At 40.3% G+C, this 16570-nt stretch overlaps 1 protein-coding gene across 8 annotated transcripts in view; it reads left to right on the top strand.

The window, feature by feature from the left end:
- The window catches only part of LOC126167729 (intersectin-1), a 299692-nt gene extending 284457 nt beyond the window's left edge, over positions 1-15235 (top strand). For 7 of the 8 annotated variants that reach the window (XM_049920505.1, XM_049920504.1, XM_049920503.1 and 4 more), the window contains 3 exons: positions 2071-2151; positions 13741-13914; positions 14009-15235. In XM_049920505.1, the coding sequence (XP_049776462.1) occupies positions 2071-2151; positions 13741-13914; positions 14009-14163 (410 nt within the window). In that variant the 3' untranslated portion in view covers positions 14164-15235. The remainder of the gene's footprint in view (positions 1-2070; positions 2152-13740; positions 13915-14008) is intronic. The other variant, XM_049920501.1, reaches the window with a different exon arrangement.
- Positions 15236-16570: the final 1335 nt, after the last annotated feature.

Raw genomic sequence — 16570 nt, 5'->3', positions numbered from 1 at the left:
CTGCTAAATACACTCCTGGAAATTGAAATAAGAACACCGTGAATTCATTGTCCCAGGAAGGGGAAACTTTATTGACACATTCCTGGGGTCAGATACATCACATGATCACACTGACAGAACCACAGGCACATAGACACAGGCAACAGAGCATGCACAATGTCGGCACTAGTACAGTGTATATCCACCTTTCGCAGCAATGCAGGCTGCTATTCTCCCATGGAGGCGGTCGTAGAGATGCTGGATGTAGTCCTGTGGAACGGCTTGCCATGCCATTTCCACCTAGCGCCTCAGCTGGACCAGCGTTAGTGCTGGACGTGCAGACCGCGTGAGACGACGCTTCATCCAGTCCCAAACATGCTCAATGGGGGACAGATCCGCAGATCTTGCTGGCCAGGGTAGTTGACTTACACCTTCTAGAGCACGTTGGGTGGCACGGGATACATGCGGACGTGCATTGTCCTGTTGGAACAGCAAGTTCCCTTGCCGGTCTAGGAATGGTAGAACGATGGGTTCGATGACGGTTTGGATGTACCGTGCACTATTCAGTGTCCCCTCGACGATCACCAGTGGTGTACGGCCAGTGTAGGAGATCGCTCCCCACACCATGATGCCGGGTGTTGGCCCTGTGTGCCTCGGTCGTATGCAGTCCTGATTGTGGCGCTCACCTGCACGTCGCCAAACACGCATACGACCATCATTGGCACCAAGGCAGAAGCGACTCTCATCGCTGAAGACGACACGTCTCCATTCGTCCCTCCATTCACGCCTGTCGCGACACCACTGGAGGCGGGCTGCACGATGTTGGGGCGTGAGCGGAAGACGGCCTAACGGTGTGCGGGACCGTAGCCCAGCTTCATGGAGACGGTTGCGAATGGTCCTCGCCGATACCCCAGGAGCAACAGTGTCCCTAATTTGCTGGGAAGTGGCGGTGCGGTCCCCTACGGCACTGCGTAGGATCCTACGGTCTTGGCGTGCATCCGTGCGTCGCTGCGGTCCGGTCCCAGGTCGACGGGCACGTGCACCTTCCGCCAACCACTGGCGACAACATCGATGTACTGTGGAGACCTCACGCCCCACGTGTTGAGCAATTCGGCGGTACGTCCACCCGGCCTCCCGCATGCCCACTACACGCCCTCGCTCAAAGTCCGTCAACTGCACATACGGTTCACGTCCACGCTGTAGCGGCATGCTACCAGTGTTAAAGACTGCGATGGAGCTCCGTATGCCACGGCAAACTGGCTGACACTGACGGCGGCGGTGCACAAATGCTGCGCAGCTAGCGCCATTCGACGGCCAACACTGCGGTTCCTGGTGTGTCCGCTGTGCCGTGCGTGTGATCATTGCTTGTACAGCCCTCTCGCAGTGTCCGGAGCAAGTATGGTGGGTCTGACACACCAGTGTCAATGTGTTCTTTTTTCCATTTCCAGGAGTGTATTTGGGTATGGGAGGCATATGGGGGGAAAAACAAAGACAATAAAGATATCGTAATAAAATGTTAGATTTCTCTTCTGGATGACCAGTTTCAAGTCTCAGTTTTGTTTACTTTGTTTAGCTTTGTCTTACTTTGCTGAATCGCTACCACAGATGCCACAATGGCCCTTGAAGAAGACAACATTTATTAGAACTTAACTAATGATCCATCCATAATCTCTGTATTCTGCTGTTTACTAGTTTTAACAGCCTGACCATATCAGTAATACCATAAGTAATAAAAACTAATCTCATTGTAACTTGTAAATAAGAAGCACCACATTATCACATTAAAACTCACTGAGTATGGTGTTCCTTTTCTGTAACATTTGTTGCTTTCAAGCAGTTCTATGGAGCTTCTTACAGCATTTACCACATCTGTCATGTTCTTGTACCTCCTCTGCTTAAGGCAATATGAGGAGACTCTGTTTTTATAAGTGTGAGATTCACTGTCTACAGCTTAGTACCAGTGCGCTTGTGATGGTTACCACTTCAGTAAATTTGTTCTTTTTATCTCTCAGCAGTCCATGTGAAGCATTGATTCTTTTTATTTTAATGTGTACTAGCAGTTACTTCAGAGTACTGATTTTATTTCTCCAGAACAAGCTCAGTTTGGTGCTTGCGGTAGAGTGCTGGTTGTAGTCGTGGAAGGGAGTGAACTAAAACCTAGTTCATCCAGTGGTAAGAATATAAATACAGAAGAATATTACTATTTTGGCATGCATAATGCTGTATCTTTCAGTTTTCACTAGGTGAAGTGCTTCGCTGTCTCATCAGATGAGAGCCGTAGTCAAATGTTCTAGTGGTACTGGTGAAGTTCCTTTCAGCATCCTTTGGTATTTAGTATAATATCATACCTTGCTAACCTATCTTACATAAAAAAAAAACTCCCATCTGCAGACTAATTTTGTACACCTTCAGAAACAAAATTTCAGTGTTTGAAAGAATTAGAGACCTTCTATAATATTATGAGCAGAATCCAGTCTGAAATTTGGATTAGTTCATGTTGTTACATTAACTGCCCAAAGTTGACAGTCTGCATTGATGATTATGTTCACTAAAACTTTTGTTGTATAGTTATATAATAGATAGCGTAAGGCCACACAAAAAAATCATGCCAGAAGGTGCTGTTGTAGTTATGCAAAAATTGACAAATTTAATGTTGAATTTGTAAAATAAAAGAGGGGCACTGGCAGCTAGAAGGTTTCAGTCCAGCCATGGAGCATATGCAGAAACTCATTCAGAAAGAACACTAATTACAAACAGAAAGGATCTGCATACATTCTGCATTCAGCACACAGATTTTATCTGCCAGAAAGTTTCATTAATGTTGAGTATTTTTATTTCTTTTGATGGTGGCCATCTTTGTTTGTTGTATAATAGTAACAACCATTGGGAAAATACATATTGGAAATGGATGATTAAAAGGGGCTATCTGAACAGTGATCAAATAAGTGCAAATTGGGATACATAGCTCTGATGTGAATGTTTTAAAATGTTGATGTATTTGATATTAGATAAAAACTATCTGCATTCTGTAAGTCCAAGATTTGTTAATTACACATTACTAAGTGGTACTTATTAATTGACCAGTGTGTGTTACTGGTCTGGTTTATAAGAACACTTGTATGTTCTGTTGTCAGTAATCAATTATACTTGGTGGAATCATGAAAAATATAATAAATGACTGTTATGTCTGGTATTTTGTTAGCATCCTATGGTGAAAAATACCAGTGAAAATGAGAAGTAATGCAGACTCATTCATTGTTCAAAAATGGCTGTAATTAAGAGTGCAAGTACTAATACAGTAATGAGTTAATTGAAATAGACAAACAGTAGTTTTTGAGGATAGGCTTTATGAACAAGTAAAAAAAGAATGAAAAAGGTTGAATGAGGACACAGCACTTCAGTGCTGCCCTCTCATAAGTGTTGGAAGCTGTGTGATAAGTGAATCAGCATTGTTACATAAGTTACTTGTTGAGTTTTGATGTGATATATCTTGCAGGTAGTTAGGTTCGTTTTCACTCAGAGCAAATTATACTGAAAATGTGGGGTTTCAAACTTAACTGAATACTTACCGTTATAATAAACCTGTGTATCAAACACCTATACAAATTTGCTGTGTGTTGTGCAAAAGCTCTCTCATTTCATGTATCTGAAGGTGTACTGCTTGCTTGTAGCTGAATATTGCTTGTGTTATATCCTTCTATAGTTGTTGTTACCTTTGACTAACCACTTTTCTGTTACCAGTAAGTGACATTTTTATTAATCACAGCATGTTTACTGGGAACACAGTTGTATTTTCACAGGTATGGGATAATATTTAATTAATACAAAACACAGAGAAAATTGCTGTTTGTATTTTATGTAATTTTGATGTAATAATTATTATTTTTCTGTTCGCACAGATGTATCTCAGAATGCCTGTGTAGCCTATGCATGCTTGCTTAATACTTGAACAAATAAAGCAATGGTTTGCATGTGTAGCTAACATACTGTGGTTCTTAAAGCTTCCTGTATTTTTCTAGTTCGGCAGCGGCCTGCAAAGGGTTATCTGAAAATAGTCATTGTTAAAGCAACATCACTAAAACCAAACAAAGCAGGTAATGATACTGTTAGGTTAAAACAATGCTATTTTTTTATTTTAGAATCAGGTGGCTATACTTGTGAAGTGGACAAGATTTCATTATGGGCTGCTCACTTTGTTGCTAAGGGTAAACTGAAGTATTTAGAGGGCTAAGCAAAACTATTCAGATTAAATAAATTGAATTTATTTGTGTTATTTTAAAATCTGGTTTTTGTGATCTTGCAACAAATGTGCTAAAATAAACAGCAAAATATGGACACAAAATGAATATCAGCTTTGGAAGCAAGTATTAGGGATTCTATGACTGGAGAGTCAAAGTGGTGAAACCTGAAGTTTCACTTTTTCTGCAGAAATCCATTAAATATCCACCGTGTCCATAAGACAATAAAAAATATTTGTTAAGGGTTAATAATTAAGTTCTCACATATTGAGATCTTGCTACAGTGATTTCACTCTGAATGTTTTTATTTTGAGACAGTGAAAGAAAGAGCATTAAAAATCTGCATTTCATCATGACCAATTAATCTTATTGTAATACATAATGATGGAAATTCATTGGATAACATACAGTGAACACTGTCCAATTGGAACAGAATTTGCAACATAAAATGTGAATCTACAGAAAGCACAAAGATTAAAGTCTGATGACTGCAGAACACAGTACATGTGACTTGTCACATGAAATGAAATGTCGTGTGACTAGGGCCTCCCGTTGAGTAGACCATTCGCCTAGTGCAAGTCTTTCGATTTGACACCACTTTGGTGACTTGTGTGTCGATGGTGATGAAATGACGATTATTAGGACAACACAAAGCCCATTCCATGAGTGGAGAAAATCTCCGACCCAGCCAGTAATCGAACCCGGGTCCTTAGGATTGACATTCTGTTTATGAACTGTTTACATGAAGGCAAAGAAGGACGGGGAGGGGGGGGGGGGGACAAAGGGAAGAGAATTCAAGTAGAGAAGGGTAAAGGGCTATGCAGGTGCACTGCTGGGATAAAAGATGTATGTAGGGGTGGAGCAGGATTATGGAAGGGGATAGACAGGCAGAAGATAGGGACTACCGTATTTACTCGAATCTAAGCCGCACTCGAATCTAAGCCGCACCTGAAAAATGAGACTTAAAATCAAGGAAAAAAAATTTTCCTGAATCTAAGCTGCACCTGAAATTTGAGACTCGAAATTCAAGGGGAGAGAAAAGTTTTAGGCTGACATGATATGTATATTCCTCCGTGTTTGCTGTTGTCTCACTCTAGTTTCATAGTTTATTAGGCAGACAGGATTTAAATGAGATAGCAGCAAACACGAAAGAATACATGGCGAAATGTTTATATTCGTATTATTCTTATGGTGAAGAGAATACTGCATGTGATTCACAATTCATAAAAGTTCCTATTAGCAACCATCTCTTCTCATAGGTAGTAAAAAATTCAGAATGTAGAGTTGGCCATATTGACAAACATCCCAAACAGTCTTGCCAGTTGGATTTTTGTAGCACATTGAAATGCTGCTACATTCGAAGATGAACAATGCGAAATTTGTGTTTACTTCGTTGGATAATGTACCAAATTGCAGTGGTCGAAACTCGGGGCGGAGGAAAAAAGCTCGTCTTCCACCTTTTTTTTTAATTTATTTACTAACGCAGAGGTTTTGGTGCCAGTATTTATCTTTGTGCCTACAAAGCATGCCTGTGTAGCGCTACATATATTCGACGGCAGAAGTTAGTTGTGGCGGCACCCACCAACATTTTTCAGAACTTGCGCTTGCTTTGCACTCGATTCTAAGCCGCAGGCAATTTTTTGGATTACAAAAACCGGAAAAAAAGTGCGGCTTAGATCCGAGTAAATACGGTAGACAAGGTTTGAGGCTAAGAAAGGGTGTTACAGGAATGAAGAACATGTTACAAGAAAATTTGCCATCTGCACAATTCAAAAAAGTTGAAGTTGGTGGGAAGAGTCTAGACAGCACAGGCTGTGAAGTGATCATTGAAGTCAAGCACATCATGTTGGATGGCATATTCGGCAGCTAGATGGACCGGCTCTCCTTCCCACAGTTTGGTAGTAACCATTCATGCTGACAGACAACATGTTAGAAGTCTTACAGCTAAGTTCATAGATCACATGGCTGCTTTCATTGGTGGCCCTGCCTTTCATATGGTAGCAGGCGCCTGTGACAGGACTGGAGTCTGTGGCAGTAGGAAGATGTATGGACATGATTTTCATCTAGGTCTATTGCAGGGATATGAGCTATGGGGCAAGGGGTTGGGAGCAAGGTTGGAGTAGGGACAGACAAAGATATTGCATTAATTGAGTGGTACTGAGTCACAAGGAAGTGCTTCTTTGTGGGTGGACAGTGGATATGTGGGAGATCTGTTTCTGTATAAATTGTGTGTGTATGTGGGGGGGGGGATTTTGATCTGTGGAGGCCTCAGCAAGAACTTTGGCATGTTTGGAGAGGGACTGCTCATCATTACAGATGTACCACCCACAGGTAACTGAGCTGTATGGAGGGGACATCATTGTGTGGAATGGATGGCAACTGTCAAAGTTGAGGTATTGTGTTGGTTGGTAGGTTTTATGTGGACAGAGCTACTGATATAACTATCCTTGAGGTAGAGATGACATCAAGGAAGGTGGCTGTGTAGGGCTGGTGAGGATGACGTGAAGTGAATGGGGTAGAAGATTTTGGAGAAAGTTAGTCATTTCCTATCCCACCCTTGCTCCAAACTCCTTGCCCCAAGGCTCATATCCCTGCAGTAGACCTAGATAAAAGACCTGTTCCATTCATCTTCCTGCTACTACCAACAACAGTTCTATCGCAATCTCCTACCCTACCAAAGGTAGCGCTACCAGTATGAGCAGTGATGCGGGCTACCAACTTATCTGCAATTACTGTGGCACACTTTACTTGGGCAAGACCAGTCTTCATGAATCACCATTGCCAAACTATGGCCAAGAGGCAGCTGGACCAACCAGTTGCTGAGCATGCCACCCAACACAATATGCTTGATTTCAGTGACTGCTTACTGAGCAAGGTGGCACAGTGTTTAGCACACTGGTCTCACACTTGGAAGGATGATGGTTCAAATCCACGTCAGGCCATCCTGATTTAGGTTTTCCATGATTTCCCTAAATCACTTCAGGCAAACGCTGGGATCGTTTCTTCCCCAATCCGATGGGACCAATGACCTCATTGTTTGGTCTCCTTCCCCCAAATCAACTAGCCAGCCAACCAATGACTGCTTCATAATCTGTGCCATTTGAATCCTTCCAACCAACAACAGCTTTACTGAACTGTGCAGATGGGAACTTATTCTGCAACATTTTCTTTGTTCCCATGACCCCCCCCCCTTTCCCATTCCCAACCTTCACTAGACCCTTTCTCCACCTGCATCCCCTTCCCTACTCTCACTCAAACCCCACGTACACCTTCTATTCCTCTCTACTTCTCTTCTCTGCCTTTTGCCTTCCTCCCTCCTTCCCTGCCTCTGCCCAGTGCAGCCTTCTCATGGTACAACTAGCAGCCCACTATCCTGCCCCACCATATCACTGCACCTTCCAAGGGCAGCACTGACATAATCCCCCACCTCTACCACACTATCGCTCCTCCTCCCCACCCCACCTCTCTTCTTTAATTCCACTAGCCACCCCAGATTAGATTGCTGCTCACCTCAGATGCTGTAACAGTTGGGCTTAGTGGTGTCTTCCTACTTCTGATGAAGGACTTAGTCTGATAGCTCCAACTATCTAGCAGTCTTTCTTTGTTTTCATTGGGCCTGTCTGACACTGAATATGCCTTCTATGTGGTACATAGCAATCTACCCTTTCCATATTGTTTTTATTCCATGCTGGATTTTCTAGCGTTTTACTATGCAATTAAATGATTTTGAGTAGGGAAATAATGGATCTGAGGGAAGCTATCATGTCATTCTGTAGAACTGCAGTTATATTGGTCATGTGTCACTAATACATTGTTTGTGGATCTGCTGGGTGACAGAACAGGACCCATAGCATAGATGCCCTATTTGTGCTAGCTACATGCAGTGATGAGTGGCTAACTAGGAAAAAAAGTGAGGATTATTCTTAGCAGTAGGACAAAGAGGCATTAAAAAAATCAAAGCCATTTTTCCCACATATAATAAACAAACACTTGCTGGACGTGGTTGTTTCTTGTGTACCATACACATTTCTTCTACGCAAAAATACATTGGCGACATCATCTTCAGTAGTGTCAGATGGGAGTACATTGGAAAAGGGAATTGGAGATGGGTGCTGCATGATTTTCAGTGATGAAATTGATGTATGTCTACTAACACACACACTCATGTCAGTAGAAGTACTGCTGGTCGATCATCGCCAGTATACATAAAGGTGACAATGACGAGTGGTGTTTACACCTTTGACATCATCCCTTCTATCTTCTGACTGTATTTATGGCAATGGATGCCCTGTCTGAGTGTAAATTTAATTTATGGGCAAAGATAAACAACTTTCCAAATAGTAGAGGCATTGAGTTGTAATCAGGCACATAAACAAGATTGGAAATGTACTAGCATCTGATTAATTCGAAAAAGGATTGAGGCCCATTTCCTCATTGGAAGACTGTTCATCATTACATTGAGAGGCAACAAAATGTATTCCACTCATTGTAAGAATCCACATTCAACAACCAGTGATGTGCAGAATACTGATGAGTAGTTCCTGATATGCAGTATGTTGCTTTTGCAAACCATTTCCCATATATACCAAAAATATCTTACTATGTATAGAACCTAAACATATCAACAAACAATTACATAACAAAATTAAACATCAGGATGGAGTAATGACAATATTACGAAAAGGAAAGATTGCACTACTCACCATATAGTGGAGACATTGAGTCGCAGACAGATACAACAAAAAGACTCTTAAACATGTAAGCTTTCAGCCAAAAGGCCTTCTTCTGAAATAGACAACATCCACACAAATCCAGCTCACAAACACATGACCACTGTCTCTTAGCCCAGCAGCCAGAGACAGTGGTCGTGTGTGTGTGAGCTGCGTTTGCATGAATGTGTGTGTGTTGTCTATTTTAGAAGGAGGTCTTCTGACCTAAAGCTTGTATGTTTAGTAGTCTTTTTGTTAAGCCTGTCTGTGACTCAGCATCTCTGCTATATGGTATATAACAAAATTAGTTGCTTGTGTTGCCTTTCAGAGTGGTATACCATATTGTACCATATTTATAGCATAAAGCTAAATTCTTACTGTATGTACCTCAATGAATTTACATCAGTGTGCATTGGTGAGTTAATATGGAGTCATATAAAAAAGGATGTACATGCTAAAGATCTTTGGAGCCAAAACTGTGTACACACTTGTACAGTCAAATTGGGGCAATAGGGTGGTGACAGACGTATGTGCAAATGTACTGCAGTAGTTTACTGTGTAGAGACAGATGTTAATATGACAATGGCATACATGCTAGCAACTTATTTTGTGTTACTATGACAAAATGTTAATGCACGGTACAGGTTTTTCACCAGTAAGTCAAAATTTGTTATAGTTTATGACATACAGTGTCAAAATAAAACCTATAAATCATCAGTTGGTTGTATTCATATTACGATTATGTGAATATGCTGTAATCATTTACTTGTTTTCATTTAACTGTGTTTTGCTGCTCTCTGTTTGCTTTTATTAACAACACTAAATCAGCTTTTACCTTTTTGTAATATGCATGCAGCTACAGTGAATTGATGTGCTGATTAGCAAGTTAGGACTGCAGAAACTAGTAGAAAGAAGTAGATATTGTTTGTAAACTGCATTTATTCCTCAGCAAGTCTTTTTTTCCCTCAATTTTTAATAGCATTCAGAATATATTATATGTATACTTCTATTGCCTCACAAAACTTTTTCTATTACACATCCATGCACATACAGCATGTATGGTCTGTAATTTTAGGTAATTAGTATAGGTGGAAATAAGGGCAAGGTATAACACCAATTACATCCCCAACCTTCATTGTAGATGAGAAAGCATATTTCTGCATGACACAGAAACTTAAAATTTGCAGTGATGGAGTCTTTGCTTTCCTAAGGTCTTTATGTGCAAGTGATCAGTACTCTGTAAATGATTTAATGTAATGGATGGGAATGTTTATGCAGAATTTTATTTTGGTCGGTTATGCTGTCATAAATATCAGTCCAGTGATTGTTTTAATATAACTCTCCACCTTAGTCCCTCCATATCTGCATAACTTCCGTGATCTACATCCTTTTTACCAGCTTATTGTATTCAAACTATGGTCTCTCTCCACAGTTATTCCTCCCTACACTATTCCCTCCCCCCTCCTGCATTCTCAACTTTACTTCCGCTCTATACCTCAAAACATATCATATCAACCTGCCTCTTATTTTTTATTTATACATAGTTATCAGCTAATTAGGTGATCCCAATTTTTGAGGCAAAGAAATAGATACTTACACTTCTGCAAACACAAGATCAAGAGTATTAATTTGGTACTAATAATTTTTCTTCATGGCATGCATAGTATTATTTTCTGCCAAAGCATTGCTCCATTGCAACATATTAGGCTACCGTTTCTATTTCATATGCAAAACATTAAAGTTTTCATAATTTATCATTTTAAAGAATTTTACTGTACATGTATTTTATTCAGCAACACTTTTTTTTAATTGCATTTGTAAATGATTATACACTACTTTTTAAAAGTCCTCTTTAATGAGCTTGCTGAGTACAGCTAGTGATTCTACTTCAGTCTCTGGCCTTATAGCTTAAGTTTTGTTGCAAAGAGCATGAAACACTTCCACACAGCCAAAGTGGGCAAGTATTAGAGGCGGAAAAATGTCAACAGTACTGTTCTTCTTGAAAGCTACTGTGCCTTTATATATATGAAGGCTTTACTGATATGAATATTGCTCTGTTTCAAAGTCATACACTGCTCCTAACAAGGTATCACCATGATTGAAACACTGGACTCCTGTCAAGTAGGTAACTTCAGTTGTGTCCCAGGGAAATGTATTAGGGCCGTTGCTCCTCATGTTGTACATTAATGACCTTGCAGACAATGTTAACAGTAACCTCAGACTTTTCACAGATGTGGTCATATACTGTCCAGATTATAGCTTTCAGGATGTCATGTGAGAAAAGCAAGAGCTAGTTTCATGTGATCAGTGTTATTGGAATCTGACCTGGTTGGCTTGGTCATGCTGTTTGGGAAACTTCATTATATTTGAGCTCAGAATATAAGGGGCGTTCAAAAAGAAACGAGCCGGAGTTTGGAATGTGCAAACCAGTGACAGGATGGTAATATTGTGGCATTTGTAACAAGTTGTGGTTCCGACCAGAGCGTGGAAGTTCACAGCCCGTCACTAGAGGGCACATGTGCACGTCACATGACTACGTAGAGCTAGCAGCAGCATGCATCAATCGTCCAATGCTGCCACTGCCAGTCACATTGCAAACAGTGACATGGAGGCATCAAAATATGAGCAAAGAGGTGTTGTTTGTTTTCTGACAGCGGAAGGAGTAGGAGGAATGAACATTCATCGACAAATGTCACAAGTGTACGGCGAACACTGAATGACCCTTTCAAGGGTCAAGGCATGGCACAAGTGCTTCAGGGGAGGACGAGTGTCATTAGCCGATGATGCATGGTCTGGAGCACCACAATACATTACCAATGTCATCGTCCAGCTGGTGGCTGCACTCATTACACAGGACCAGCAAGTGACAGTGAAAGCCATAGCTGCCGTAGTTGGATTGAGCGTTGGAAGTGTTCACACCATCATGAAGGAACGACTGAACATGTGCAAAGTGTGTGCCCAATGGGTGCCCCACAGTCTTCAACCACACCAGAAAGCATGTCGAATGGTTCGCTGTCTTGTTCATTTGTAGCACTATGCTCGGGAAGGGAATGTGTTCCTGGCACTAGTGGCAGCTGGAAATGAGTCGTGGTGTCATCACTTCAAACCAGAATAAGAACAACAAAGTCTCCAGTGGAAGCATCCAGGGTCACCACCACCAAAACAAGCCAAGGCCATCCACACACGTGCAGGACCAAGATGGCCCCTTTCTTATTCACTTCCTGCAGCATGGAATAACAGTGAATGCCCAGCATTACTCACAAACCATGACCTTCTTTCGCCAAGCGGTCAAATCAGAACAACCAGGCAATCTCACCCAAGAGGTTATTCTGCTCCACGGCAATGCAAAGCCTCATACAGCCAATACAGTCGTGGCAATCCTGCAGAAATTCAAATGGGAGGTTCTCGGCCACCCTCCATACAGTTCGGACCTCTCTCCCTGTGATTACGCCATTTTTGGTCCCCTTAAAAATTCTCTGAGCAGCAAACTATTCACCTTGGATGAGGACATCCAGCTGTACATACGGAACTGGTTAACATCTCAGCCCTGGGAATTTTATGAGACAGCCATTCACCACCTTGTGTCACTGTGGGACATGGGTCTCAACAGCCAGGGTCAATACTTCTAACATACAGGTACTGGTTTCTGTAATTATGCCTCTGGCTCGTTTCTTTTTGAATCCCCCTTATATATTGTAAGATTCCATAACAAACGGATGTCTAGGATACTGGCTTGTAGTTTTGTGGATTACTTCTATTACACTTCTTGCATATGGGTGTGACCTATGCTTTCTTTCAACCAGTGTGCACAGTTTTTTTGTTCAAAGGATCTGCAGTGCATTCTGGTTAAAAGAGAAGCTAACTCAGCCACAAATCTGGTATAGAATCTGATAGGTTTTGCATCAAGATATGGTGCTTTGCTCAGTTCTTTTGATTTCAACTGTTTGTTGATACCACTGAGCTAACATCTGTTTCACTCATCTCTGCAGTGTTAAATTAGGGCAGTACTCCTGGATTTTCTTTATAAAGGAGAATCTGAAAATAGAGTTCAACTTTTCTGCTTATTGCTTTACTAGCCACAGTTTTAGCCCCTGTCTCATCCACGAATGTCTGGAATCTAACTTTGGTGACACTAACAGCCTTTCCTGTTTTTTGCAGTTTTTGCTGCAGTATCCACAGGATAGAAAAACAAATTTATACAGAAATCTTGTTCTCTCCCACTTATCACCACAAATTCACATTATAAAGTAAGTGCAACATCTCCAAACATCTCACAAAAAGAGCTTCAGCCCTTTGAATTATTGAGCCCTTAGAAATATTCAAGGAGTCACTTAAGATTAGTTTGTAATAGGTTAGTGTGTACCAGACACCTCTAGGAACTCTTGGGTAACATTTCACACAAAGGTTTATCATCAAGGATCAGAAATTTGTATTATTAAAACAGCTGACATTGAAAAGTTCATAATGCACAGTTCTGTGTGACAGAATAAAATTCTCAATGCAACATAATCTGAAATTTAGTACAACTTTATTATATAATTTCATGTATAAATATTCGAAGTTTTCCATTGTGGAGATGAATTGAATACTGTGTAACAATGTATAACAAAAAATAATATGCTGAAGCAAATTTTTGTTTTCCAGAATGGCCTTACTTTTCCCTAGTTTAAAACAGTTTCTCATGAGCCACCTGATTCAGCTTTGCCCAGACACAATATGCAAGTTCAAATAATTCTCAAACACATTGATAACAAGTATACTATATTCTTTCAGTCCTATTAGGAAGATTATTATATTTGTTCTCACAATTTTAGGTAAGTGTGAAGCATTCTGTGAAGTCAGCATGGGCTCACAAGAACATCGCACACCTGTAGTAGCGTCAACAACAAATCCTCGTTGGAATGCTTCAATGCAATTCCTGGTAAAGGACCTAAAAGAGGATGTCCTTTGTATTACAGTATTTGATCGTGGTCATTTCTGTCCCAATGGTAAGTGATATTTTCAAAACCTGTTAAGTACATCATATTTAAAAATAAGGAAACCTTATATTAATGATTATTTTTTCTTGTGTATTTCTCACAGAATTCCTAGGAAGAACTGAGGTGCGAGTTGCAGATATACTACAGGAAACCCAGTATTCACGTGGGCCAATTTCAAAGAATTTAAAACTTCATGAAGTTGACTCAGGGAGTGTTCTACTTAAATTAGATTTATTTCTTTTTAATAGAATTACATAGATTATATTAGTGCCCCTTTGTCCAAAGGTACTGCTTTAAATTGTCTGTAGTACAAATTAAACATGTTTAATTCCGTTAAAAATTAAAATATTTTAACCGAAGATTATTTATGAACATTTCTATTCAGTGTATTTTCTAACAGTCATGTACTGCCACTGTAAATATACAACATGACTACATTTATGCACGACTCTTCTACATGTAACTTCTTTCAGTTTTTGAAATTTTTTAAATGTTAGTGTAATTATTATTATTATTATTATTATTATTAGTAGTAGTAGTAGTAGTAGTAGTAGTAGTAGTAACAATAGTAGTAATAGTAGTAGTTGTTGTATTTTATTGTCAATCATCCAGTACATTCCTTTGTATATTATCACAACCGTGTTTGTACAGTATCTTATTATAGAAAGCAGCTTCACATAAAGGCTGATATCCGTACTGAATATTTTTATTTCTGCAATATTGACTGATTTGGATTATGTAGTTTTTTGATACCAATTATTTGTAAATGCAGGAAGGAAGTTTATTCGCAACTTACCATCTACAGTCATTCAAACACCTGAGATGAAGATTTGTATTTTCTACGTGTAACTATTTTTGTTACTGTAATTCTATGATACACTTTCAATTATGGCTCTCATTGTTGTTCATCTGATAGTATTGAAAATTGTGGTGCTAAAATTGAATATATATATATATATAATATAACATAATATAATATAATTTACTGTGGTGAATCTAGTTCTGAGAAGAAATTACCAGGAATTGGTGGATGAACAGTTAAAAGAGCAGAAGAGTAACTATGGAAGCAATTTGGAACTTTGTTTGGCAATAATCATTTCATTTTCCAGGCCATGAGTGCATTTTGATGAGTTATTTCTAAACCTTCACTTAAGAACTCTAATCAAGAAAGTGACTCCACATTGAATGTTTTGTCTTGAATGTGTAATATAAATGAAAAATTCAATCAATTAAAATGGATGCATAGCTTCAAATGTGTGCAAGAGAATGCAGTGCTTCATATCATAGGTACGGACAAATATACAAACTCCAGAAGAAAATTAAATAAATTTTGTATGTAATGAATATGTTTCATTGCCGTTATTTCTGTGTATTGATACAGCAGGTTTCTTTTGATAGCATCTCTGACTGCTCAGATGTAACCAAAACTTGCAAATTCCAACACTTTCAGTCAAAACATACTTGTCAGCTGCTGTAACATCAATTAGGACATGCATACATATTACCAGAATAATGTTACATTGTTACACTGATTCAGAGATTTTTCTGAGATATGCACATGTGACTTGAAACAAGTTTCCATTACTTTAGGGAGGAGGTAAGTGGCATACATAGTATGACAGAATATTAATTTTGTGTACACTACTGGCCATCAAAACTGCTACACCAAGAAGAAATGCAGATGATAAACGGGTATTCATTGGACAAATATATTATACTAGAACTGATATGTGATTACATTTTCACGCAATTTGGGTGCATAGATCCGGAGAAATCGGTACGCAGAACAACCACCTCTGGCCATAATAACGGCCTTGATATGCCTGGGCATTGAGTCAAACAGAGCTTGGATGGTGTGTACAGGTACAGCTGCCCATTCAGCTTCAACATGATACCACAGTTCATCAAGAGTAGTGACTGGCGTATTGTGACGAGCCAGTTGCTCGGCCACCATAGACCAGACGTTTTCAATTTGTCAGAGATCTGGAGAATGTGCTGGCCAGGGCAGCAGTCAAACATTTTCTGTATCCAGAGAGGCCCATACAGGACCTGCAACATGTGGTCGTCCATTATCCTATTGAAATGTAAGGTTTTGCAGGGATCGAATGAAGGGTAGAACCACGGGTCGTAACACATCTGAAATGTAACGTCCACTGTTCAAAGTGCCGTCAATGCGAACAAGAGGTGGCCGAGACGTGTAACCAATGGCACCCCATACCATCACGGTGGGTGATACGCCAGTATGGCGATGACGAATACATGCTTCCAATGTGCGTTCACCGCGATGTCACCAAACACGGATGCGATCATGATGATGCTGTAAACAGAACCTGGATTCATCCAAAAAAAATGACGTTTTGCCATTCGTGCACACAGGTTCGTCATTGAGTACACCATCGCAGGTGCTCCTGTCTGTGAGGCAGCGTCAAGGGTAACCGCAGCCATGGTCTCCGAGCTGATAGTCCATGCTGCTGCAAACGTCATCGAACTGTTCGTTCAGATGGTTGTTGTCTTGCAAACGTCCCCATCTGTTGACTCGGGGATCGAGACGTGGCTGCATGATCCGTTACAGCCATGCGGATAAGATGCCTGTCATCTCGACTGCTAGTGATATGAGGCCGTTGGGATCCAGTACGGCATTCCGTATTACCCTCCTGAACCCACT

Source organism: Schistocerca cancellata, chromosome 1 (assembly GCF_023864275.1).
Source record: "Schistocerca cancellata isolate TAMUIC-IGC-003103 chromosome 1, iqSchCanc2.1, whole genome shotgun sequence".
In the NCBI taxonomy this organism is placed as follows: Eukaryota; Metazoa; Arthropoda; class Insecta; order Orthoptera; family Acrididae; genus Schistocerca; species Schistocerca cancellata.
This window is presented reverse-complemented; position numbering and strand designations above follow the sequence as displayed.